The sequence below is a fragment of the Crassostrea angulata genome, chromosome 2 (assembly GCF_025612915.1).
Source record: "Crassostrea angulata isolate pt1a10 chromosome 2, ASM2561291v2, whole genome shotgun sequence".
In the NCBI taxonomy this organism is placed as follows: Eukaryota; Metazoa; Mollusca; class Bivalvia; order Ostreida; family Ostreidae; genus Magallana; species Magallana angulata.
This window is the reverse complement of record NC_069112.1, coordinates 47,913,736-47,939,369: the sequence shown is the minus strand read 5'-3', so window position 1 is coordinate 47,939,369 and position 25,634 is coordinate 47,913,736. Positions and strand designations below refer to the sequence as shown.

Here is a 25,634-nt window from a genome sequence, read left to right as displayed (position 1 = left end):
ACTACTTGGGTTTTTTTATTCCACCACTTTGAAAAATTACCTCATCATTCGCGTATATTATGGCATGCTCTTGAATCAAATTTAAAAAGAAAGATGTTGTTCATGTTTTATAGGCTAAAAAGCACACCTTAGAAAATGCGATTTATATTCAACATATTATATATTATAAACACTATGGAAAGTTTGAATTTACAAAGATTCATTTTAAACCAGAAATAGAGGATGAATCTATAATTACGCTAAATATATTTGTCTGTAATCACGAAGCAGCAGTGTGTGTAAAATCTCTTTCAAAGGCGAAATCGAAACCTGCTAATAAAACAAAAATAAAGATTATAAGAGAAGTAATGTGATGACTTTAAATAACTTCATCTTAAAAACGATAAACATGTATTCAGAGACTCTTGATAGATAAAAAGATTTCAAGAGGTTTATGAACCTTTCAGAGTATACCGTCTGATTAAAACCGTCTCTTTGCACTCGTTAGGGTTTGACAAGTATCGATAGCTTGTAATCTGCACATGACATTAACTTTTAACCAATAAGGGAAGGGCCTTCACTGCTTTTGAACTCTTCTAAAGGAGATAGAAAAAAGTAATCCATGCTTGTTTTTTTATGTAACGACCAGTATTGAAGGGTCACACCATTCATAAAACAGATATAAAGTATTCCTCTGATTTGTTGGGGGTATTTTTAGATGCATGCAAATGTATAGGTCGTTTGAAGAAGATTCTCATCGATACCTGTCAGACCCTGACGACTGTAATGAGTATTGGGTGGCTTTAATCAGACTGCAGAATATAGAACTGTCCGAAAATTTGATATTGAGACTACTAGTATTAAGAAAACTACACATGAACAACTTATATTTTCACGGCATCTTTAATATTTTGATGTTTATTCTTGAAACACACCGTCACGGTCATAGAATAATATGGACAAACTTTGACATTTGAGTTAGTCAGTCAGTCAGTTTAGTTCATCGACTGTATTGCAAAGTTATGGTGATTTTGAATAGTTTGGTCGTAGTAGCCAAAATCTTCACAAGTACAAATATTTTGTATTTCAACTTACTGAATCAATTCTGGACAGTTTTCAACAATGTTTTCAAATTCAGGATAGGAAATGGTACCATCCTCGTCGATGTCTGATTCATCATAAATCTGTCAATAAATGAGATATTTAAGTTGGTGTTAATATGCAACAGAAAGAATGGCCGTTGTCGGCACGTATGTACAGCATATGTAATGGGTTTTTATTCGAAAGATTTCATGGAATATAGGTAAAATATTTGCTTTAATAGAATATGGGTATTATATAATTTTCATCCAAATAAGAGATTTACAGATTTTTCTCATTTAATTTTAAAACACAATATCTATATTTTTTTAATCGGAATATGAGTATTCCATATCCTTGAATAAAGTTTATGCGTGCTGTTTGCTGCCAACCTAGTGTAAACGGTAAATCTACACCTTAAAAAGAAATAGAAAAAAAAGTTAGATATATATCTAGGATTTACACAATCATTCTCAGAAACGTGGGTCTTTCCAATTGCTTTTTTTTTTTATCATTATAAGTTTTTTTTTAATTTTTAATATGGACCTCACGTTCAATTTCAGACTAATAGTATTTTGTTTAACAATCAAAATACTAATATATATATATATATATATATATATATATATATATATATATATATATATATATATATATATATATATATATATATATATATGAAAAAAGGGATGGATGTAAAATGTGCAGTGTGAGTTAACGCAGTGATCTTAAGCTCAAATACTTAACATTAAGGTGAAATGTCAAGCCATTAAGAATTTTTACTCACGTTATCAATAAGGCGTTCTAAGTCCATGGCTGTTAGAGTTTCCTCACCCGTCTCTCTTAATGTCTTCATACCCAATGTAATCGTCTTCATCGAAATCTTTTGAAAAAAAAAACACACAAAAGCAAAAACATAAATAAAATGTTTTATGTGCAGTGCTTGTACTACACGTCTATACAAATGATTAGGCTTAAAGCGCATGAACATCGTCTATGCGAACTGTTATAAATGCAATGTAATAAGCAGAGTATCAATACCAAAAGTGACGTTTGATATCTTCTTGTATAATAAACCAAAATATGTAATCAAAAGTGTATACCCTATATCCGGTAGTTTTTGCAGTGATCTAATATTCGCTTTATGTGATCGGTTTAAAATCGTAAAATATTCAATACGCAGAAACTATATCCCGTAATGTTTGGTACATGTATAAGAAACTTGTTAAATTGCAAAAATTGACAAAAATAAAAATTGACACACATTTTCTCCTGTTTTGCAAATTTTGAGACACACGAAAAAAAAAAACTCCGAATACTCGGTATAATGAATCGAATGAAACAGGAAGTTTTGAAATTTTTATTCACCCTTAAAAATTCATCGGCAGGTTCTTCCTATCTCTAAAAAAAAACATAAAGTAAAATTTCATGTTTTTTTTCTCTTCCAAAATTGTTACATAACAGCGAAGCGCAATTGGTCAGAGCGATAGCTACGAATCTGTAAGTCATGAGCTCGAATCCCGCTGGGATCGACTTTTACAACTATTACCTTTTCCATTTTAAAAACATATTTTTGGTCAAATATTGTAAAAAATAATTTTAAAAGATTCCAAATCGGTAAAAGTTTTATTTATCATAATGTTCTTTTATCCACATCAGTATCGGCAGCTAGTGTACACGATTAAATATGTACTTCAATGTGTTCGTGTTACCGTATATCCGGAAGGCGTATTCTGCCTTCACTTCTCTCGGAGATTTCACGCTGAAGACCGACATCATATCCAGGAAGTCTTCAAACGTCAAACTTCCGTCTCCTCTGGATGAAAAGACTTTCACAATACGGTCCCTGAACGGATTTACCTAACAATGGATAAAAACGTATGCTACTAACGTAATATCTAATTCTTGTGGATTTTGTTAAAAATTTGATAAACTGACCTACGAAAGTAAGTCATAGTGTGTTTATTAAAATGAAACTTAAATAACATATTTCATTAAAAGAATCAATGGTTATGAATAAAAGTATCCTTAAAACAGAGATTTTCACCAAATCCTCCAAAATTGGTTCCGCCCACAAATATGGATAATACCGCAGTATATTTTATTTATTGAGACGATGAAAAATATCTAAAGTCTAACATTTTTAATCTTCTGCCCAAGGATTTATTGCTCCCTTTGTAATACTTGGACCAAAAAAAGGCAAGTTTGGAAAACCTTTTTTAAAATATATATCTGTTAAGCAGAAAATGTTGGCAGTAAAAAGGACATTCTCGGGTGATTAAATCAAGTAGAACTCTTTTTCCTTTTTCTTCTTCTTCTCTGTCGCAAAAAAGGCTCTTAAAGGTATTATCAACTTATAGTCACCATGTAGAGCGATAGTAAATGTTGACGAAAAATCACAAAAACCTGTAAAGATTACATCGTCTAATAGCATTTAAAATTGGCAGAGATTCTATTAGGTTAGACAATGTAAAGCGCTGGTTGTCAAACACTACAGCAATGCGTCGTTCTTGTTATTTTTATATATTTCTGTTGTACTCACTCTGAGTTCTTTAAGGTTGTACATCACTTCTCTTGAAATTTTACTGTCCTTGTCTAAGGGTTCATTTTTTGTTCCTAAGGATTGAAATTTCTCGTAAACACTGTCTCAATAGAAAAGAAACACATTTAAGATTTAAGAACCACCTGGGCTGCATTTTACAAAAAAAAAAACTTACAACTTACGACCTAATTAACGGATGCTGATTGATAACAAACTAATCAGTGTTTCAATTAAATTCCATTTAAGCATAATTATAGAGATCAAAATACTTGTGAATTAACGGTGTTATATAAACTTTGTTTATTTAAGATCAATCCATTTAACTAAAGATATTTACGACTTTGCTGTAAATTCTTTTGTAAAACGCAGCCCTGATATGTTTCATATATTATCTTACAATAAAACTGCATAACATAATTTATTGCCGATAGCATTCAGAATCGAGAGAATATCTGCATTTTTGAAAGAAGCCTTTAAGATTCAATGTACACTTAAAGGTACGTTAATATTCTTGGAATAAAGAAATATTAAAAAATGTTAAACTTACTGAAGAATTTCATTCTTGGTAAAAACCGTCAGTTTCTGTGTAAAAAAATAAATAAATAAAGATTCGTAGTCAAAACCTCGATAGTTTAACAATTTGTTTATACTGCATTAAGTTTGTTTTTGTTGTACCCTGTAATGTCTCAACTCCTCTTCTGTAAAAGTTTTCACGCTATTTGAGGTTCCCATTTTCGTGATAACCACCACTGAAAAACCCGAAATCGTAAAATAGTTGGCAAGTACTGCTCACTTCTTCTCACACCACTTCAGCAGAAAGAGTTAACAATTCAGACCAATAACACTTCACCAAGGACACACAAGTTCTTAAAAGAGTAAAAACGGTTAGACCTTTGTATAACATTCAAATGCTTGTTTTCGCGAATGTCATGTACATCCTTGTACGATCAATGCATTGTTTATATTCTAGTACATCCTTTACTTAACTACAGTGCTAGCTTCAGATATAAATATGTACGAATACTAATGTAACAACATCGACCTTCATCGTACAATTCAGGATGTTTATTCACAGTTGTAGCAATTTCAGATATGAAATGAACTTGGAACGGGATGTAAAGATAGTTGACAATTAACATCATTACTTACGTACCACTATTTTATAATATCGTTCTTATCTGAACTTGATGTTGTGAGCATTTATTCGTATTCCATTACCTATTGATATATCAAACTGGAAACTTTGTTGCAAATTAACTCTGTTGATTTCTCAGAGATCAAAATAAAGGGTTTTTTTTACAAGTTTTGAAAAGTAGTGTTACATGCTATTGATCATTGGGTCGTCTCAACTCTGGTTCAAAGTTCTTATTTGAACTCTGAGAAAATCAAGAGAGATCAGTTTAATTTTTAGAATAAAATACGCGCAGAGTTAAAAGACAACAAAGTATGGATGGGTAAGACTACAGTAGTAGATGGTCTGCTGGAACTGATAACATTACAGTTTTTGATCTGATCTGCAATACAAACTTTACGTTATAACGCATTCGCATTATCTTTGTCTTTCAATAAGGTTTTGTATATTTTGTTTGCTTGTTAGATCACTGATATCAAGCTACATGTGGTGTTGCTTTATTATTTTGATTTTGAACTTGGTGCGATTTTGCATCAAGGATCAGTTATATAAAGAATTTAATATTAGGAATAATTTAAAAATCATGAAATGTACTTAACTGTACTATTTAAAGCTGATATTAGATCGAAAAAAATTAACTTCTGTCTTCAAAAATACCTCTCAATCATGTCTCACTGATGGCTAAAAAGTAAAGAGCTTGTACGTTAGGCGGGATAACGATGAACAAGAATATTAAATAAGAATTATGAATGTGTTTATCCAAAAAATGTCTAGAATAAACGTTTTCTTGACATGGCACGAAGTACCGATTTTTATACTATTTCGGTCAATGATCGAACGAGTTTTTTAAAATAAAATTAAGGAGGCTGGGTGGTCAAAAACTACCCTTCAGATTTGCCTTAAAGTTAAGAAATAAAGTAAGCGTTTTCGTTAATGTTGCAGAATAACCTCAGATGTCGAGAAATGTTGTTAAAATATAATAGCCGAAGCGTTAACCGAGGCTTTTATATTTCAAACAACATTTCGAGACCGAGGAGGTTATCCTGAAACATTCACGATAGCAAGAACTTCATTTCTATTCTACTAACAGCCCAGTATTTCTACAGATCGTTTCACCTATAGAGAGACGATCTAGGTCTATTATATGACGACTGTTCCGTGTAACCCCAACGGTTTTGTTTAAGAAATAAAGTACGAGTTTTCGTGAATGTTGCAGAATGCCCTCCGAGGTCGAGAAATGTTGTTTTGAAATATAAAAGCCGAGGCTTTTATATTTCAAACAACATTTCGAGACCGAGACCGAGAACTTTATTTCTATTCTACTAACGCCCAGTATTTCTACAGATCGTTTCTCATAAAGAGAGACGATCTGGATCATTTTGACGGCTGTTCCGTGTAGCCCCAACGGTTTTATTAGTAAAGTTTACATGTGTATCGATCAAAGGAATCGCATGCAGACGACAGAATTTTTCTTTGGATTTTTGATACTCTTCACTTATCTATAAAATATCTTTGAGTTATATTCCTAATATGTTAAGGGCAATTTAATACGAATATTACAACTACTCGTTATATATTTTATGTAAAAACACGCAGTGAAAATGTGCTGGGGAGGTCCTAGGAACAGCCGCATTGATCTCTCAAAAATAAACATTTGAGGCAATACCCATTGTTTTGACTGGAACTAGCACGTGAAATTGACATGGTTTTAAAACTTTTGACGGTTTGAAGTTGTACTTTCATGATCAGTGCGAGAAAAATAGGTATTTCTGATCTTATAATTTACTGATTACGATCGTGGTATATTGGAGAATAATGTCCGCGACATCCCTTTCATCTTGGCAATAGCTGTAGTAGAATAGTAATGTTTACATGTGTATCAAAGGACTCATATGCAGAGGACAGAATTTTTCTTTGAAGTTTTAATATTCTTATACTCTTCACTTATTCATAAAATATCTTTGAATCATATTCATAATATTTCTAGGGTAATTTAATACGATTATATTACTACACGTTATATATCTTATGTAAAAACACGCAGTGAAAATGCGCTAGGGAGGTCCTAGGAACAGCCGCGTTGATCTCTTAAAAATAAACATTTGAGGCAATACCCATTGTTTTGACTAACACGTGAAATTGACATGGTTTTAAAACTTTTTACGGTTTGAAGTTGTACTTTCATGATCAGTGCGAGAAAAATAGGTATTTCTGATCTTATAATTTACTGATTACGATCGTGGTATATTGGAGAATAATGTCCGCGACATCTCTTTCATCTTGGCAATAACTGTAGTAGAATTGTACATACACTGTACGATATTTTTCTGGTTATAAACTGTTACTTTAAAAAATATTTTGCATTGAGATTTTTTTCTATATCTATATACAAAGCTCCTCCTCAGAGTAGGATGAGAAAGCCTAAATTGGCTACGACCATTATTCCTTTTTGAAGGTTTTTATTTTGTCACATTTTAATAATTTTTCATCAATTATAGAATTTAAAAAAACTTATTAAATCACTATTAGAATGTTATATTTAAGGAGAATACTGGCGATTTTTACATCTAACACAATGCAAAATTTGTCACATGAGGATATCTTTTGCATATGGAAAAAAGCAAGTTATTTGATAAGTTGGGTTGTTGTTTTTTTTATTTAAAGAATCTTTGTTTAATTTTTATTATCTAACAAATTCCTCAGGCATTGTAATTATTAACCAAGAGATAAGAATTCACAGCATGAAGTTTTTAACATTAACTACAAAGTTTATGCAGTTGGTTATGTTTGCTTGTATCAATTTCTTGTGACAATAAGACATGAAAAACATCTTATTTATGATGCCTAATAGCGTATGCAAGACTTAGAATTGACTGAAGAAAGCTGGATTGTCAACAACTTAACTATCAAATATATCTAAAAGTTTAAGGGATACGATTTGTTTGTCTTTGAACAGCTATTTAGTAAGGGAAACGTCCTTATGTAACCTCTTTTAAATTTTGGTATTTTCCTAAATTTTGATATAGAGTTCAGCTGCTTCAACGGATTAAAACAGCCTACAAACAGCTAAGACCATGTAGTCCTCTTAAATGTTCAATATCTATTCGCTCCCTTTTCCTTATCCTCTTGCTCCGCAAGTTATATTGTAGATAAGTTAAATGAACAAAAATTTTGACAGGCATAAGTTTTGTTCTTACGGTTATGTAATAATCCTTATATGAACGCTGCTCTTTACTTCGCAAGTAATACGAATAATATATTAAAAAGAGCAATATTATTTGCAGCATAAATATACTTAAAATTCTTTACTGTTTGATTTGTTAAACAATTAAAAAACGCTTCTATTCACAAAAAAATGATAAGAAAAATCAATAAACATTTCAACAATATTTTAATAACAATACAGATACAGATCGTTAAAGGATTTGCAAATACACGGGTTGGAGACTGATTTCGCCCGTCTTGTCTAAAAATAAAATTAATGAGAAATATTTAGAAATTATTCATTCCAAAGGCTTATCAATACAGTCAATCAACTTTAAACTCATATTGTTGAATCATTTTAATTCGTGGGCTGCCAATTTTCGTGAATTATGTTTTTTTTTTACTTTTTTCGTTGGAACGTAAATTCCTGTGTACGTTGGTTTCATTATCAGTAAGAAAAATAACTCTTATTGAATTTTTTTTTTGTCGAGGACGTATATTCGTTCAAAGGGGGGGGGGGCTTCCAACGAATATCACGAAAATTCAACCATGAATTCTAATGATTTCACAGTATTGCTGCAATAATTAACTTCTTTCAACATATGTTAAGTAATCCAATTGATAACCAATCATGAGGAATATTTTTTTTTATAATTACCGCTATTTTCCCCTCACCATGTTCCATCAATACGTCTTCTTGCTCTTCACTTTCTTGTAATTGTCCCCGTAAATTTTGTTATCCTTCTTCTTATATTTCATATCTCCATAAAGGTGTGAATGTGCGTCGTATGGTCTTTTAGGATAACGCATGGTGCCGTGAGGAGGATATCCGCTACCAATATGCGTTTTGGGGTATATGTCCTTCTTTGGGTAGGTTTCATACTTATGACTGATGCTGTGTTTGTAATCCTTCTTTGGATAGGTTTCATACTTATGGCCGACCTTGTGTTTGTAATCCTTTTTATGGTAGGTTTCATACGTTTGACCGGTGCTGTATTTGTAATCCTTCTTGGGGTAAGTTTCATACTTGTGATTTTTGTGTTGAGGACCATGAGGGTACTTATTATCATAATCATTTCCTTTATGAGGTAGATGAATGTGGCCATGTCTTCTTGATGAACTGAATGGTCCTACGTCAAGTAGACCGCGTGCAATTCCGACTGAGTGGTCAGGAATAGAACCTGAAAAGAGACCTCCAGCTCGTGAACGGCGACCCGGAACACCGACAACGTCATCGAATAGGCCGGTGAGACCACCACGTCGAATTCCTCTTCCTACGTCAGAAACAGGAAGTCCAAACTCGACCAATGAGTCGGTGCCTCCTAGTCTACTGTGGTGGGAGTGAGGTCTGATGTGCTTCTTATCGTGGAGATAGTCGGATGGATATTTGTCATGATGAGATCCTTTATAGTGTCTGTCTGGATATTTACCACCTGGGTATTTATCATGACGGTATCCCGTATAGTGTCCGTCAGGATATTTGTTATCTGGATATACGTCATGGTGGTAGTTACTGTGAATGCCCATGTATTTTTCCTTTGGATACTTATCTTTATGATAATAATCATCTTTTTTGCCGTTTGGATATTTGTCATGCAGATGTCCACTAGGGTAGGTTTCTTTATATTTTCCATCCGAATATTTATCACCTTTATTGTAATCATGTGGATATATGTCATGATGAGGGCTAGTATGAATGCCCATGTATTTTCCATCTCGATATTTATCTTTAGGGTAAAGGTCAGTTGGATACTTATCGTCTCTATGGTGATATTTGCCCTCTGGGTATTTATCATGGTGAGGACCATGGGGATAATCCTTTGGATGTTTGCCATGATGATATCCAGGTGGATAGATAGTATCATATGGACTTGTTGGATATTTGTCGTGCTCTTTGTATGTTCCATCCGGATAGTCGCCTGGATGTTTGTCTTTGTAATGTCCGTCCGGATAGTCGCCTGGGTGTTTGTCTTTGTAATGGCCGTCCGGATAGTCGCTTGGGTGTTTGTCTTTGTAATGGCCGTCCGGATAGTCACCTGGATGTTTGTCTTTGTAATGTCCGTCCGGATACTTGTCGTGTTTGTTTGGTGGATATTTATCATAGTCGTCCTTCTTCTTCTTGAAGATGTTGTAATCGACATTATGAATAGTGGCAGCTTGTTGCCGAGCCCTTATTGCACCCATCGCCAAGTTTTGGTTGTTCAAAAGTGGGTTTCCGATGAACTGATTTCGGTTAGCATTTATAGATTGATAATATTGCATAAGCATGCGATAGTAATTGGCATAGGGGTTAACTAAAGCTCCAGGTGAAATTTGTGCGACTCCAGATGCACCTTGTGCGACTCCAGCTGCAACCTGTGCAACTCCTGGAAACGGATAAACATTTCCTTGCAAATGGTTTACACGTCCGATGGTAGAAACCTAGATTGAAAAAAAATCATCAAAAAGCCGTCCCTTTTTAATAATTACATAAGTGATTTTTTCTTTGCAATTATAGTTCCCGTCAGTTAAGCAGACATATTAAAGCAAGTTTGCGAGTTATTATAACCTAAACACACTCCTAACAGCAAGTATTAAAGTGACGGTTTAAAAATTTATAAAGTAAATTTCAAATTTTCGGTCATTTCTCATCATTTCAATAGTTTTATCAAGATTTGAAAAATTGTTGCAAATACCATGGGAATGTTTACATGAATTCCAAGACAGATTATTTTTAAAAAAATTCATCTGATATTGCATAAGATCATATATGCGTTCATTTTTTTTTAAAAGCCGATTTGTTAAAAAAAAAATGAGCTAAACGAATCTCTCTAAATGAATTCGGAAATAGTCATTATTATTCAAAAAAAATATCAGAAATTATATTATTTATTCAAGCTATTTCAATTAGGTAATACCTTTTACCTGAATTTTCAGTCAACTTTTCAGAAAAATGAAATTTAGTACATTACAAAGTACCGTGTGTCTGTTTTTCTTTAAAAAATATTTCTTGTATTTTATATCCAATACATAAGAAACACTGATTGTTCTATACAGATTTCAATATCATTGTTATTACCAAAATGGGTATATCCCTCTAACTATTTTTAGAATCGTTAGGACAACAAAGTAGTGCCTTTAAGCAAAATAATCCCTATACTTGCAGAGTGTATATACATATATTGGGACATTTTAAATCAGAATGCTTGACACATGTCAGAAAAGAGGATTTTCAATTTAAAAAACAAGTGTCAAAGTTGAGTTATCATTTGAAAAAAAAATTGAAATTGTTTGATGTACACCCTTTCCAAAACTGAGAAATTCCATACTTTTACTTTCATTTTCAGAGTTTTTCAATACAGACGCATTTTGCCGGAAAACGAATCTGACTTCAAACCACAAAATTTTAACAGGAAAGAGACAATTTAATGAGCTTTCATTCATGAGGTCCCTCGTTGCTGAAAGAGAATTAGAACCGGAGCTAAGAACCCTATGCTATTTGCATTACGTATTATAGATTATTAGATTATGGGGGTTATTATGTCGAATTCACATTTATCTAAAGTTACTAGTATTTGCAAGATGGTATTTCCTTTTAGTGAGGTGAATTAAGCTTCGAGGACTTAATAATTAAAAAAAGAAATTCTATTTCAATGACGAGAATTTATTTCAGTATTCTTTTTCTAATGATAATAAATTTTCAATTTTTTAATTTGGTTTGAGTTAATACTTAAAGGTCTATATCAATTCCAGACGATGTCATTACTTTATATCAAAGAACAGATAACTCTTACTTCCTTAGAATTTCTATTGAGTTGAAATACGTAACCTTAATAAGTGGTTTGTTTTTCATGATTGTAAAGATAGAAAATCTGTTTGAGACAAAGAAAGCGCGCTATGGTATAGTTTGTTTAATGATTTAGCAACACTTTCATTTAATACAATTAGTTTTCTGTCCGTAAGTGTTATTTTGCTGTTTGATTGATTGGTTGCTGACAAATAATGTATTCGTTTTTATGTTAATATTATTTAAACTAAATAGGATCTAAAAATCTTTGGGTTTTTTTTTAAATTTGATTTGATTACTTTCAAGTTTAAACAAAAATGTTAAATATATCTGAAAAGTCTTTAAAAAATTGAAAGCAAATTCACTTTCTTAAGTAAGATAAATCTTTAAAATAAAATAATGTTTCTTGTATCAATTTATTTTTAAACCTAGTCTTTGAGAGAAAAATTATTAATTGAATTATTAATCAACAACCGATAATGATGCTAATATTAAAGACAATGATAAATGAAGTAAAATGTTAAACTAACCGGTAGTAGAATGCCCACAATCACCAGAAGAGGGGACATCGTTGTGATCAGCCACCGATGGTTGAAGGTTCTGAAGTAGACCGTCCTTCTTATATACTGTAGACCAAAATGAAAAAAAAATGAAATGATTGACAACCATGTAAAACAATGACAAATTCAGTTGATGAATCGCAAAACTATTATAAGTTATTGCTTTTGTTTCAATTTTTTTTAAAGTTTTTTTTTTTCTTTTTTGGTTTTCGTTTTTTTATTATTCAAATGATAGGCGTTACATATAGCTTACATCTCTGTGTGCCTTGAATGCATACGTTGTATGATTTATCTAGAAACTGCATACGTTAGACAGTAAGACGCACTGCCATTGGCTATGTTTTAATGCTACATTGGCAAAAGAACTTTTTCGATCCTATTGAGCGTGCTAATTAATTGAAAAAAAAAATTGTTGTCATTATTAACTTGATACCGACTTTTGACAATGCCTAATTAAGTACATGTAAATGTATTAAATGAGGAAAAACCAAATCTAACTGGAATTTCGGATTTCAAATTTTAATGCTTCCAGGTCGTAAGAGTAATTATTAACCGATAATTATTTTTCTTCAATTTTCCAATTTAAATTGTTTTCAAATATATAATTCTGAAATAAGTTTCTCATTTCTATGATTAAATAATTTGTTAATGATTTAAATCAAGACAGCATAATGTTACACCAGCCTATCAACGAAATTTTAACTTATCAAGACTGAAAACAAATCAGAGTAAGAAAAAATCATTTTATATATCAAAACCAAATTTGTAAATCAATCCTCATCAATTATTTAAAAAGTTAATTTTGATATATTCCATGTCACTGACATCAAAAAAACAAGCAGTTTAAGTATATGATAATAGATATTTTTTTTTCAATTTTTGATTGCATTCTGTTTATATATCTTTCATTATTATATATTTCTAAAACAAAGAAAAACATATTTTTTTATTAATCTTAATGAAACATTAGGCATAACAGTGGTTTCGCAATGAGTGTGTGCTTTTGGGAATTGTATGTGCTTTTGTTTGTAAAAAAAAAAAATCTTTTGTTGATTATACATCATAAGGAATAATTCAAATATGCGTACATGTATTGATCATATTTAGATCATAGTGATCTCCTAAAGAAGGAGATATATAACAATATTATGGCGAAAATATCATGTTACAAAGAAAAAAAGTAGGAGGATATATTTGTTTTTACCTTTTCCGTGGATTTAATTGAAAAGTGAGCTTAAAATATATTGGCAATGTAAAAGGAAATGTCTAGAAACCAAAACAATGCTTTGTCTAGTGTTGTTCATAAAGAAAGAGCAGCGAAAGTAAATATGGAAATATTTTTGAAGTGCTTATTTTAAGCTGAAGGCTCGCATCCGGAGTAAATTTTTGTATGAGTTGCACAATAAAGTGATGGGCGTTATGAAGAGATTGAGACAGCTATTATTCTTTATGTTGCCTTAATTACCTTTAGACTGCATTGCACAAAAACTAGTGGTATGGGACATCTGTCGATATTTATGTGAATTAAAGTACATTATAATAAAATACTTAAGCCGGTTAAGAATTTTTAAATTTTACAATACATAACCAAAATAATTGCTTTTGAAAAAAAATGGACAGGTAAAAAAAAGTTAACCCTTAATTTTGTATTTAAATCCTTAACAGACTGAGGAAGCGGTTATCAAAATTTCCTCCTCCATATTCATAACAGAATCATATTACAATTCACAAATAGCCCTTAACTTCTCGTAGCATCCAAATAAAGGATCAAGAGAGTAATGAACCTATGATACGTGATACCATTTTTCATTGGTTCAGCTGACAAATTAGTTATGACCTAATTGATCTTTCGTGTAATGTATTTTTTCAAAAGAATAATTTTGACTTGTAAAACAAATTAGAATAATTTTAGAACTTAAAAACTTGTATCTATTTTATAAAAAAAAAACACACAATGCAAAACTATAGTTTTTCGTTTTTACAATAATCTAAATTCTAATTAAGGACAGATAATCTTTCAGTTACAGGTAATATACATATAAAACGTATATAAATATAAGTAGGTAAATCATGCGTGGACAATTACAATAAACATGAAACCTATCATTTGTCGAACGGCAATAGAATACATGTATGTAAGATCTCTGGAATTTTAAACATTTCTTGCGGTACTGGGAAACTTAAGCAACCGCCCAAGTAAGGGGAAAAAAAGATATATGGAGGCTTTAAATGAGTATTAAAAGAGTACTTAATCTCTTAAGAACCGAGATACCCAAATGTTCTATAAATCGATCGATTCTAGGATGAAACTGTGGAATGAATGGACATTCTTTTCAAACATCGTCTATAGGATGTTTGCCTTCAATGGATGCATCATGACTGACTATTGCAATTATCTCAAACCCTTCTTAGGGAGAATTCAAGGTGATTTCTTTTTTCAATTAATGGATGATGGTCTTTGGTTCTTTTTTATGGTTTTTATTATATGACTAGTTGGAAATATTGTTGCAATGTCTTATCCAGGAATGCAGTTCCGACGTTCGAATGCGTCCACATCATATTTTTACAAAAGACGGATCAATTCAATCTAAGAGGTAGGTACGAGAGGCGATGGAAAATAAGGTGTTGAAATATATTTTTTAGTTATATTGTTTTGTTGTAGTTATGTTAGAATACTTTAAATGAAAAACTTTTCCCTTATAAACCTTTTAATACTTTGGTTGGGTTTTTTACAATTTTTTCATCACTTATGAAACAAAAGTATATATATTATAAACAAGATATTTAATATGGGTTAGCACAAAACTAATCTTAAATTCGTGGATTTATCTTTAATTTTTATTTTTTTTTTTAATTTGAATTTAAAATGGGTTTTTTTCCGTTCCGATTATTAAGAGGAAACGAAGATCGTAACCATTTTTACGCTACTTCAATTTTCTTAAGAATAGTTCTGTTAAAAGATATGGGGAAATTATTCAATTTAAAATATAAATTCTGTGGATTTTTCTATAGTTAATATTAATTTATGGCCAAATATATTATATGTCAAAAGTTTGAGTGGATTTAAAATACTGAATTTGTTAACCATTTGGCTCCTAACAAGGTTTACAATAACATTAGCGAAAGAATAACTTCGTGTTTCCTTGTTGAGTAAATCAAATCAAAACTTTGGCATAAGAAGCACATTCTTTTGATACTTTCGTAAACTAGAACAACTTTTAAAAGACCCAAGTCAATCATTTATGTAATTTTTTGAAAAATGGTATGTATTTACTGATTATCAAAGTAGTTCAAAAATTATTTTGTTTTTGCTTGATATTATCATAAATCAAGATATATTCATTTTTTTTCTTTCATTATAACATAAAATTCAATCGTGTCTTAAATGAAGATACCCTGAAAAAGTTTGTCTATCTAAATCTAACAAAACTAAACTCTAGCAAAAATAACAAAAAACTTCACAAAATGACTAATCCATCCAAATGATTAGATTAATGTTAGAGAATCCATGGTTGTTTTTATGACTTATCTGAATGCTTTGCACGATTTTATGCATGTAGCCACAAGGATTTTTTTATCTGCTGAAAATGTGTTATCCATTGTTGAAGCAGTTTAAGACCTCTATCAGCATAAATATAGATATTGGTGCAATAGTTGACATATCTTTTTACCTTTTGTGGGGATCAAGGTAACCTTGATAATTTATAGAATTATTCTCACGTGACTTGTGTATAAAAAGGAACAATTTCCTCAAGCCCTGTTTTCCACTTGAGAATTCTTAAATAAAATGTTTGCGTAAAGAAGTATCTTTTTTTTTGTAATAAAATTTTTGCGAGTGTCTTTTTTTCTCTGTATTAAAGATTTTGTTTTCCAAAATCTTGACATGCACAAATTGATAAATTTCTGTGACTGCAATTGTAATGCGATTTGTGTTTAAAAAAAACTTAATTGCAAAAGCCAGTGAATCCAGTCTTTGTGGTTGCAGTGTTAATTCGCCATCTTACTCACTTTCCAACAAACCTGCCTAATTTAAGGAGGGCCAGATGGTCAAGAAGTCATTAATCAGATCTTCCTAAGATTATTTGATATCATATTTTTAGCTATAAACTGTCCATTATAAACTTTCATTTTGGTAATGAAAGGAAATGAAAAAATTCATAATTGGCGTGCGACCAGTTCTCGCCGAGTACCATTTCTCGCCAGTACATTGTGACGTCATTTTTCGTATATTATTTTATGTGTTGATAAAATGACGTCACAATATACGGGCGAGAAATGGCACTCGGCGAGAACTGGTCGCACGCCAGTAGAATGTTCATGTTTAACTTTGTTTCTACATAGAAATCTTCTTCTTAAGAAGATTAAAAAGTCTAAAAATGGTCGTCTTTACTATTGAGCTCTCTGAAGTAAACTTGTCATTGCTTTGTTATGAACACCCCAAACTCTTCCGATGCATTGCTGTTATATTGTTGCATAAACTTTTAACATTATCAGTGTACTAAGAAATGATATTTAGCGAAGTCGTTAAACGACGCTGCTTTCTGAATATTTTTTTCTTTAAGAAATAAAAAGCAATTTAAAAAGTTCACCGGGATATGAAGTTGGTTGGTCACGTGATCAAATTCTGTGAAGCCCAAACTTGTTACATTATCGGTGTACCAAGAAAGGTTATTTAGCAAAGTCATTAAACGACACTTTCTGAATATTTTTTTCTTTGCAAATACACTTGTAATGTTAATATAACAAAAATAAAGAAATTGTCTGATATATAAATACCAGCAGACAAGGTTTTTTCTTCACACAATGAATATGACGATGTCACTAAGTGATGGTATTGATCGGTTTAGATTCATTTTGGCGATGACATTTTCGTAAGAAGGTCAGGTCAAGGTCAATATCGTTTCCTTAATGATTATAATAGTTCATTATAGATGAAATTTTATCATGTGACCTTCATTGCTACTACATTACTAATTCAAATGTAATATTTTTCTTTTCGTATAAAATAAAATATATCACCAAATTGCGATAAAATTTGTGATTGGCTAACCGTCATTTCCTCTAAAAAAAAATTAAAATTTTCTTAGATGCTTACGTCACACAGAGGCATACAGTAAAACATGCAGAAAATTAAAATCGATTGATCATTACACCAGCTCTATGGATTTTAATGACTTTTGCTATTGAGTAATATCTCTATATTTATAAGTAAATAATGAGAGAAGTTTTCGAAACTTAAACAGAGATTGAATAAAGTAATTTTACAATTTCACAAACACACTTAGATGTAATATACGAAAATTGCCGTCCAATTCATTTTTTTTTATATAAAAAGTAGTAACACCTTTATAAAAAGCGTGTCCGCAAATAAGCCGACAGAGATTGAGAAAGTTTAACGTTAATATTGGAATCAACCCGTTATCGGTAGATATTAAGGGTATGGATTGATTTGCACACGTATTCATTGACTCCTTATCAGTATAAGGCCATTCTCGTATGACGGTGACCTTACGGGTCAATTTTCTCCCTCGTGCGCTTATCTCGGCCCGACACCGGGTTAACTGTTTTATCAATGATGCGAATATACTGAAGGGCGGTGAAAGGTTCGGTACTCCATGTTAATTAAATTCTAACACGCGACGTATCGACCGCCATGTTCTTTCTCCGCTGTGTATTTTCATCCAGTGACTCTCTTCATTAATTCAATGACATTTACTTTTTAGGCTTTCATATTTTTTACGGATTTTGTATGTTCCTCCTGTGTCGGTTTTTTTATTTGATACTCTCTCTCTCTTTTCTCTCTCTCTCTCTCTCTCTCTCATTTTCGTTCAAATACATATATATATATTACATTTATATTAGATAAAACAATCTATCTCTCTTTCTTTTTGTCTCATTTTCTGTTCAGATACATTTTTTTTATTATAGTTTGTTAATCTCTCTCTCCCTCTCCTCTTTTTTTTTTTAGGTTAGACTCTCTCTCTCTCTCTCTCTCTCTCTCTCTCTCTCTCTCTCTCTCTCTCTCTCTCTCTCTCTCTCTCTCTCTCTCTCTCTTACACACCACACACACAACTTTGTATGTGTATTGATTAGCACTAATCCGGCTAGCTAATCTTGTCGACATAAAAGTGCATTGCCTGAAGGATTGTGGGTGGTTAATCTGAATATGAATGCTAAATCCTTAATCATTATCAGCGTAATATTTGTATAATAAATCTGTAACTCTCAATTAAATATGGTTATTTATTCACTCAAGAGAGTTTGAAATTTTCAATGAGCTGAGCTTAAAACCAAAGCAAACATATCAAGCTTAAACACAATTAACTGTATTATTAGCATTGATGAATTCGTTCATTTTCAAAATTAGGTAGAGGTTTTCAAATGCATGTGTATGGATTTTAACTATGGATAAGCTCAGCCCACATCTCGTCTATGTCTGTATTTGTAAAAAAAAATTGAATCTTTAAATAGAGGTATAGACAGGAACAAAAATAATATATACCTTATAATTGTCCATGGCGTGATTTGTTTTGTATTTTGTTTTTTGAAGCTCGTTTTTGAAAAACCATTGATTAAAAATTCACTTAAACATGTACATTGCATATCTTAATTTTTCATTTTTTTTTTATTTTTGAAAACAGAGACCAGGCATTAAGTGTTATGATAAAAAGCTCTCTCTCAAGCTCTCTCTCTCTCTCTCTCTCTCTCTCTCTCTCTCTCTCTCTCTCTCAATATATTGGTGTGTGTTTTTAAGTAATTAAATAATTAACTGATAAAATTCTGAAAACATAAATTATTCACTTACAACCTGCAATCATACATCGATGACTTTTAATTTTTTTCCAGATCCGTCAAAACGGAAATTAGTATACGGTTCATTTCAACAAACATTGGTTTCAAAAACGCATTCTCTGCCGATTCCATCATTTTCTGTGGTATTTACGCTGGCAAACAATCTTTAACATTGATTATCGGCGTCAATTCCAGATTCTGAAATGTCAATTCTCATTTAAAGCTTTAGATTTTTTTGTGCATGGTAAAAACTTAGAGGTGTAAAATTGAGTAATTGTGTATTGAATTAAAGGCAAGATCAATAGGAAAGTAAAAAGCTTTCGCTGATTTGTGTAAGCCATTTATACAGGTCATATTGCAAATGGTATATTGTCTCCTTTTTTGGACTGTTTGAAGATTCGTTTAAAAACAATAATGGAGGATTCCGATGTAAGTTTCATCTTTCATTCGTTTACAGAGAGAGAGAGAGAGAGAGAGAGAGAGAGAGAAATATTATCATTTCTAAAGATGTTTGTGCATGTTGTAAAAGTTTACAGCGGTTTAAGCCTATTGCCTGCTTAAAATTGGTTCGTTTTCTTTTTTTTTCTGGGATAGAGGATACGCTTTTCACTCCCAACCTTCTGGGGTTTTTAGTTTTAAAACTCGACCCTATTTTCATGACCAAAATGAACTTATTAATATAACTGTACAACACGATAACAAACATTCAGATCGACCTCTAATACACACGATTATCAAACATTACCGTATGAAACTACAGGAACCTTTAATTGATGCATGATGATAAAAAAATGAAAAAATTAATAACAAACAATTCTGAGAAATTCTAATGTGAACTTATTGCCTTTATTACGGATTGTTGATCTTTGTACGTTTTCACTTTTATTTTTCAATGAATTGCCAATAGATGAAAGGCGAAAGAGATCGTTTGACAGATAAACAATTTTATTAATAAGTTTTCACCGAATAAAATTTATTTTGTATTTGTGGATTTTAAAAATTTTCAATGAACTGCCAATAGATGAAAGGTGAAAGAGAGTGTCTGACTTTTAATTAGCTTTCACTGAATAACATTTTTTTTATATTTGTGGATTTTAAAAATCTGTTTTATATATTTAGAGTCATTAATGTTGAACATACTCAATTCACGTATACATAAAGGTTTTTCTTTAATCTTTTTTATGTAATGTTTGAATTTTATTTCATGCACGTCATGCATGACGCTAAAAATGAATATATCTTTCGAATTTTCTGGTTTGTATTTTACGGTTTTGTAGTTAAAAGTAGTGATTTTTAAGCCGCGATAAATGAAATGATTTTATGCAAATAAAATGCCTTGAATTAGCTCTAAAATGCTAATACATGTTTATTAGTTTAGGAAATGAAATTAGGATTTTCAAAAAAGAAATGATTAGAATTATAACGGCCTTCATGTTGATGTTTAAACATTGGCCTTGTCGCGCACCTGACGGAATCAAAAACAAATGGAGGCGGAATTCATCAATAGGATCCTAATTATTCTTGGCCTTAGTACCAAGGGAGGAATTTAACAATGCAAATAGGTTTTTCCAGTTGTTATAATTTTTGAATTTCTGAGAATAATTTTTTATTAAATCTATAATTTTGCTCTTTTGTTGGACCTGAAACACGTGTGGGTGATTGGGGTTGTAAGGGCAAAATGGATTTAAAGGAAACAAATTTTCATTGACCCGCCTCTACTTTCAAAATGACTATTGTTGTCTTGTAGACATCGAAGTTCAGAACTTATAGAGTCGTTTTACTGTAAATTAAGCGTTTACATGGTATGTGTTTGCGTTGATGCATGATTAGAAATTGGATTTTGCTTTAATGATAAAGGAAAGTTCCTGTAAGCATAAGACAAATCTCAAAAATGATTTTGTTGAAAAATGTTAATGTAATAATATGAAATGAACTATAATCGATTATTTGTTAACATAAATAAACTACAACTTACAGCTATTTCATCTCCAATTAACATCAAAACAAAAAACCCCTTGGGTTTTTTTATCATAAATACAGATAATATTCACTGCATGGTTTAATACATTCATGTAATTGTATATAGAATACATTTTCCAATAAGACTGCCGGTCGTTTTTCAAATAGCAGTATGCAAGACTTTTAAATGATCATCAACCTCTATATTTGAACTGCATATTGTCAGTAAAATGAAATAAAAGAGGGAAAATGGTAATATTATGACACAACCACATTGTTTAGCATCAATAACAAATGTCAATGAGATCTTCAAACTTAAGATTTCTCTCTCTCTCTCTCTCTCTCTCTCTCTCTCTCTCTCTCTCTCTCTCTCTCTCTCTCTCTCTCTCTCTCTCTCTCTCTCTCTCTCTCTCTCTAACACTTTAAATCAACACATGAACAGTCCCTTCCAAAAAATCTAGAAAGTGGGCAAATATAAATTCTGATTTATTTTGTATTCTATACGCATTCTCTCTCTCTCTCTCTCTCTCTCTCTCTCTCTCTCTCTCTCTCTCTCTCTCTCTCTCTCTTTCTCTCTCTCTATTAATCCATTTCAGATTACTTTATCATTATATCTGTGTAAAAAATAAACTCATCACTCTCTCTCTCTCTCTCTCTCTCTCTCTCTCTCTCTCTCCTTCTCTCAATTAATCCATTTCAGATTACTTTACCATTATAGCTGTGTAAAAAAAATGGTTTATGAAGCACTCGGCTGTACAAATAATGAAGGTGATGATACTTCTGCAAACAAATCTGAATTTACCAGTAGCCTATATATGAAATACACCTTGAATTCAGCGAAAAAAAATGTTGTATTAATGTATCTAATGGACATGCTAGAAGTAATGCAACGAAGCTTGAAAAATCAATACACAGCATATACAAGAACAAAAAATCAAGGCTACGGCTCAATCTTATCCTAATACTTGTATTACAAGCAAGTTGATTATTAAAATATACGAATCAAAAAATATCGTGTCATCGCTTTGCGATTAAAAAAGACCGGTTGATTGCAACATGTTTATAGAATGGATTTGATCAACCAAGCACAAAACGCAAATAAAATGGTCTTTGATTAGAACTATCAAAAAAAGCTTTAAACAATGAATTATATTAATGTATCTAAAAAAAAAAAATAGATGATGTTACCATTAACATTATAAATGCTTTTGATGAAAATAAATGCATATCAAACAATTAACTTAAGGACCTGCACATTAATATTTTCAAATAAATCTTACATAAACAAACTTTATGTAAACACCCTGCATCGTATATCAAAAAGGCAATGAAAGTGTCTGTGGATAAGGATTCTATTTTTTGGAATCGTAGAATCGGATACCATGTTATTTTGTTTTAAATAAGAGATCAGAGAAGAAGAATCGTGTGCCCCGATCGTTTATTTCCGGTTGACAAATCGTTATAGCCTCGCACTTCCGGAAATGAATAAATCGTGACGTAAAACAACGTGTAACGTAAATTACAGAATTTACCCAGAAACACGCAAAACTGTAGTTATAATTGATGAAACAAACAGCCTTTTTCGAAAGAGAGAGAGAGAAAGAGAGACAGACAGAGACAGACAGAAAGACAGACAAAGAGACACAGAGAAACAGACAAAGAGAGAGAGAGAGAGAGAGAGAGAGAGAGAGATTTAACGCGTTGTGTGTGTTAAAAATATCATTTCGACTTCTTCGGCTATCGTGGGACTATTTTTGTTTCCCCAAGCAAATCTGAGAAAATAATGAGCCGCCTGTGAACATGCGCCATAAATTTTTGCCAAGTTCTATCCCCTTGACTTGCCTTGATATTAGTTGACGATAGCGGCCCAAAAGTCCGGAAGCTGATAAGCAAAAACTGTGCTGCTTTTGATGCCGCCTGTGACGCGTTTGATTTATCACGACATGGCGAACTTTGAAACCGAGACACTGGTGTCGGGTGTTGCCCTAGGAACGGGAGTCCCGCGATCCCCGGATGTTAAACAACGGGGACTCCAGTGTAAATCTCATTTGGAACTATCATTGAGTGTAATGAAAATGTAATATTTGTGTTGATTTAAACATCAATGGAAGTGGAGTAGCCAAAGCAATTTACCGGGTGCTAACTAGATGACAGACTGTTTGTTTGCAATGCATTATGGGAATATAAATCACACTTTTTTCATTAGTGGTCCCCGATTGATTTGCTTTTTTAACAATGTAATTTTTTCCTTGAGTTAATAAGTAAAAAATGTCATTTTTTTCTATATCGAAAGTAGTGAATGTGTTTGTCGTATTCAATGAAAATTAATGCGCGAGGATTTAAAGAGCTTTTATTACGATGCTTGGGAACAAAAGCACATGACGCTTTGAGTACAATGCATTGTAAAGTTGCATTGTAACAGTGTATTCTGTATAAGAAATGCCAGTGGATATTAATATTGGAACGCTTATATTGCCATTATTATTAAAAAGAGAAAATTTGTAAATGTGAATTCTAAATGGACGAATACAATAGTATAGAAGATTACATTCGAGATGACAAGTTTTCTAAAATCTCGCCAGATGCGAAATCGTACAAAGTTCAAATCAAACGACAGAGCTCGCCGTCAAATGACGAGAAGGAACCGGAAAAGAAGCAGCAGCAGGAAAAACCAAAAAGTGGCCAGGGCAATGTCGTAAATGGACCGGATATGACGTGCAAATCTACCAAAAATCGTCAGCCGTGTAAAAAGGGCCGGTTGCCCTCTGAGGTTGGTAGCCTGTGTCCTTTGAAGTCTTAAAAACCATTCAACGATTTGAAAAAAAAATAGATTACTAGTAGTATTTTTAAGAAATTGTTTCGTTTAAACACATAATTTCGAACAAGCACACAAAATTAATATTGTTCTTTTTTCAATCTAAAATTGTGATTACACATTATTCTGTCTACAATAAATATCTAATCCCGTCGTATTGTTAAAGATGGTGTAAAGTTTTCATTTAAAGCTTTATCATAACACCGGTTTTTTTAAATTTCAATTACGAATAAAAACAACCAGAAATGGTGTTGACACTATTTTAGCTCTACCTTTATTTTATTCCTTTATTACCTTCAATGAAATTGAGAAGGCAAGCTCAAGTATTTTACTTTAACATATGCGTTTATAATGATTCAATTTATTGGATTGGGGGTAGGGGGTGGTAGGAGTGCATTATAAAAAAGTAAAGATAGAACTCTGATTTGTTTAGAAACCAAAAATATCTCCCGATCATTATCCGCGCGTTGCATTGATTTTTCGATTTTACGATAAACTATGTTACTTTTGTTTAATATTTGGACGACAAAAGACGATAAGAGCCAATATAAATGTAAAATATAAAACGATTTACTCGTTAGGTCCAGCAGCTAGTCAGAAATTCAATTTATCTTGAGAAAAATGCAATATGGAAACAGTCGTTTTCAAAGTCATAAACTTTGAATCCTAAATGTAATGACTAACGTAGTATTTACAAACTATAGTCAAGGGGTTTTTTTTTCAACTAAATGTATGCGAATTATATCTGTTCAATTGATAATTTTGAAATACATGCGAATAAACATATTTTAGAATTCCAATTAGCTTGTCCATCAGCCTATAAAAATAAACGTGAAATTCAATATTGTAATAACTCATCGGAAAACAATTAAATGTTAATGTATAATGTGGTATTTACATTCTGTAGCCAAGATTATTTTTCCAAGTAATTTTTTGTATATTTTTTTATATTTATTTGTATTTTATTTGTATTATATTTTTTGTATTATCCATCTTAAAATTCAGTTATTTCCAAATTTTTTATAAATAAAATCCCGAAATTGACAAAGGTGTATTCCGCATTTTATCTTCTCAAATAATAATCAAGGTATATAGACGCGCCGGGACAAATACGTTGGAATTCCAATTTACTTGGTCACCTAATTAATTAATTTTTAAGTCACACGTGAGCTTGTTTACAACTCTTTTCCAAATATTTATTTCGAGTGAAAAACTTCCATTGACGTGCTACACTTCCTAACTGTCCCCATTAGGAATATCCAAAAACTTAATTTACGTGTCGGGAATTATGGTTTACAATTTCCCTTAGCATGAGAAAAGTTCCCCACAGACAAATGCCAAATAGATTTTGTCTGGTATTATTAAATATTTCTGAAAATGAATCTACAATATTGATTTGCTTGAAATAATTGATAGATATCCCCTGAGATATAAGTATATACTTTGTCTACTGAGAAGCAGTTTAGTATTTTATACTACATCTATATGAATTATAATCCTTAAAGCGGAGAGAGAGAGAGAGAGAGAGAGAGAGAGAGAGAGAGAGAGAGAGAGAGAGAGAGAGATACAGAGATAGAGAGAGAGAGAGAGAGAGAGAGAGACAGACAGACAGACAGACAGACAGACAGACAGACAGACAGACAGACAGAGACAGACAGACAGACAGACAGACAGACACTACATTTAAAAAGCAGAGATGGATAGAGAGAAAGACGGAGATAAACAGACAGACGGACAGATTGACACAGACGGACTTACAGACAGACACTACATTTAAAACACAAGATGGAGAGTAATTGAGAGAA

General features: G+C 31.8%; 2 protein-coding genes and 1 pseudogene across 4 annotated transcripts in view; 1 reads left to right on the top strand and 2 right to left on the bottom strand.

The window, feature by feature from the left end:
• Positions 1-54: 54 nt before the first annotated feature.
• Positions 55-4,526, bottom strand: LOC128173083 (calcium and integrin-binding family member 3-like; annotated as a pseudogene).
• Positions 4,527-8,107: 3,581 nt separating this feature from the next.
• Positions 8,108-12,287, bottom strand: LOC128172923 (uncharacterized). Of its 2 annotated transcripts, none has more exons than XM_052838661.1 (3): positions 12,234-12,287; positions 8,613-10,358; positions 8,108-8,199 (listed from the first exon to the last, which is right to left on the bottom strand). In XM_052838661.1, the coding sequence occupies exons 1-2, from the start codon at positions 12,270-12,272 to the stop codon at positions 8,622-8,624; spliced, it is 1,776 nt and encodes a 591-aa protein (XP_052694621.1). In that variant the 5' UTR covers positions 12,273-12,287; the 3' UTR covers positions 8,108-8,199; positions 8,613-8,621. The 2 variants fall into 2 exon arrangements, with proteins under 2 accessions (XP_052694621.1, XP_052694620.1); XM_052838660.1 differs by having other exon boundaries at positions 8,111-8,199; positions 8,596-10,358.
• A 10,579-nt stretch (positions 12,288-22,866) lies between these two features.
• The window catches only part of LOC128171546 (echinoderm microtubule-associated protein-like 2), a 34,322-nt gene continuing 31,554 nt past the window's right edge, over positions 22,867-25,634 (top strand). The window contains exon 1 of one of the 2 annotated variants that reach the window (XM_052837324.1): positions 22,867-23,784. In XM_052837324.1, coding sequence (XP_052693284.1) covers positions 23,533-23,784 — 252 coding nt within the window. In that variant the 5' untranslated portion in view covers positions 22,867-23,532. The remainder of the gene's footprint in view (positions 23,785-25,634) is intronic. The other variant, XM_052837325.1, reaches the window with a different exon arrangement.

Excerpts from the sequence above, each read along its gene's own strand:
- LOC128172923 (XM_052838661.1), bottom strand. The coding sequence starts at position 12,272 with ATGTCCCCTCTTCTGGTGATTGTGGGCATTCTACTACCG. Across the intron at positions 10,359-12,233 it reads TTGTGGGCATTCTACTACCG|GTTTCTACCATCGGACGTGT; the intron begins GTTAGTTTAACA and ends TTTTCAATCTAG.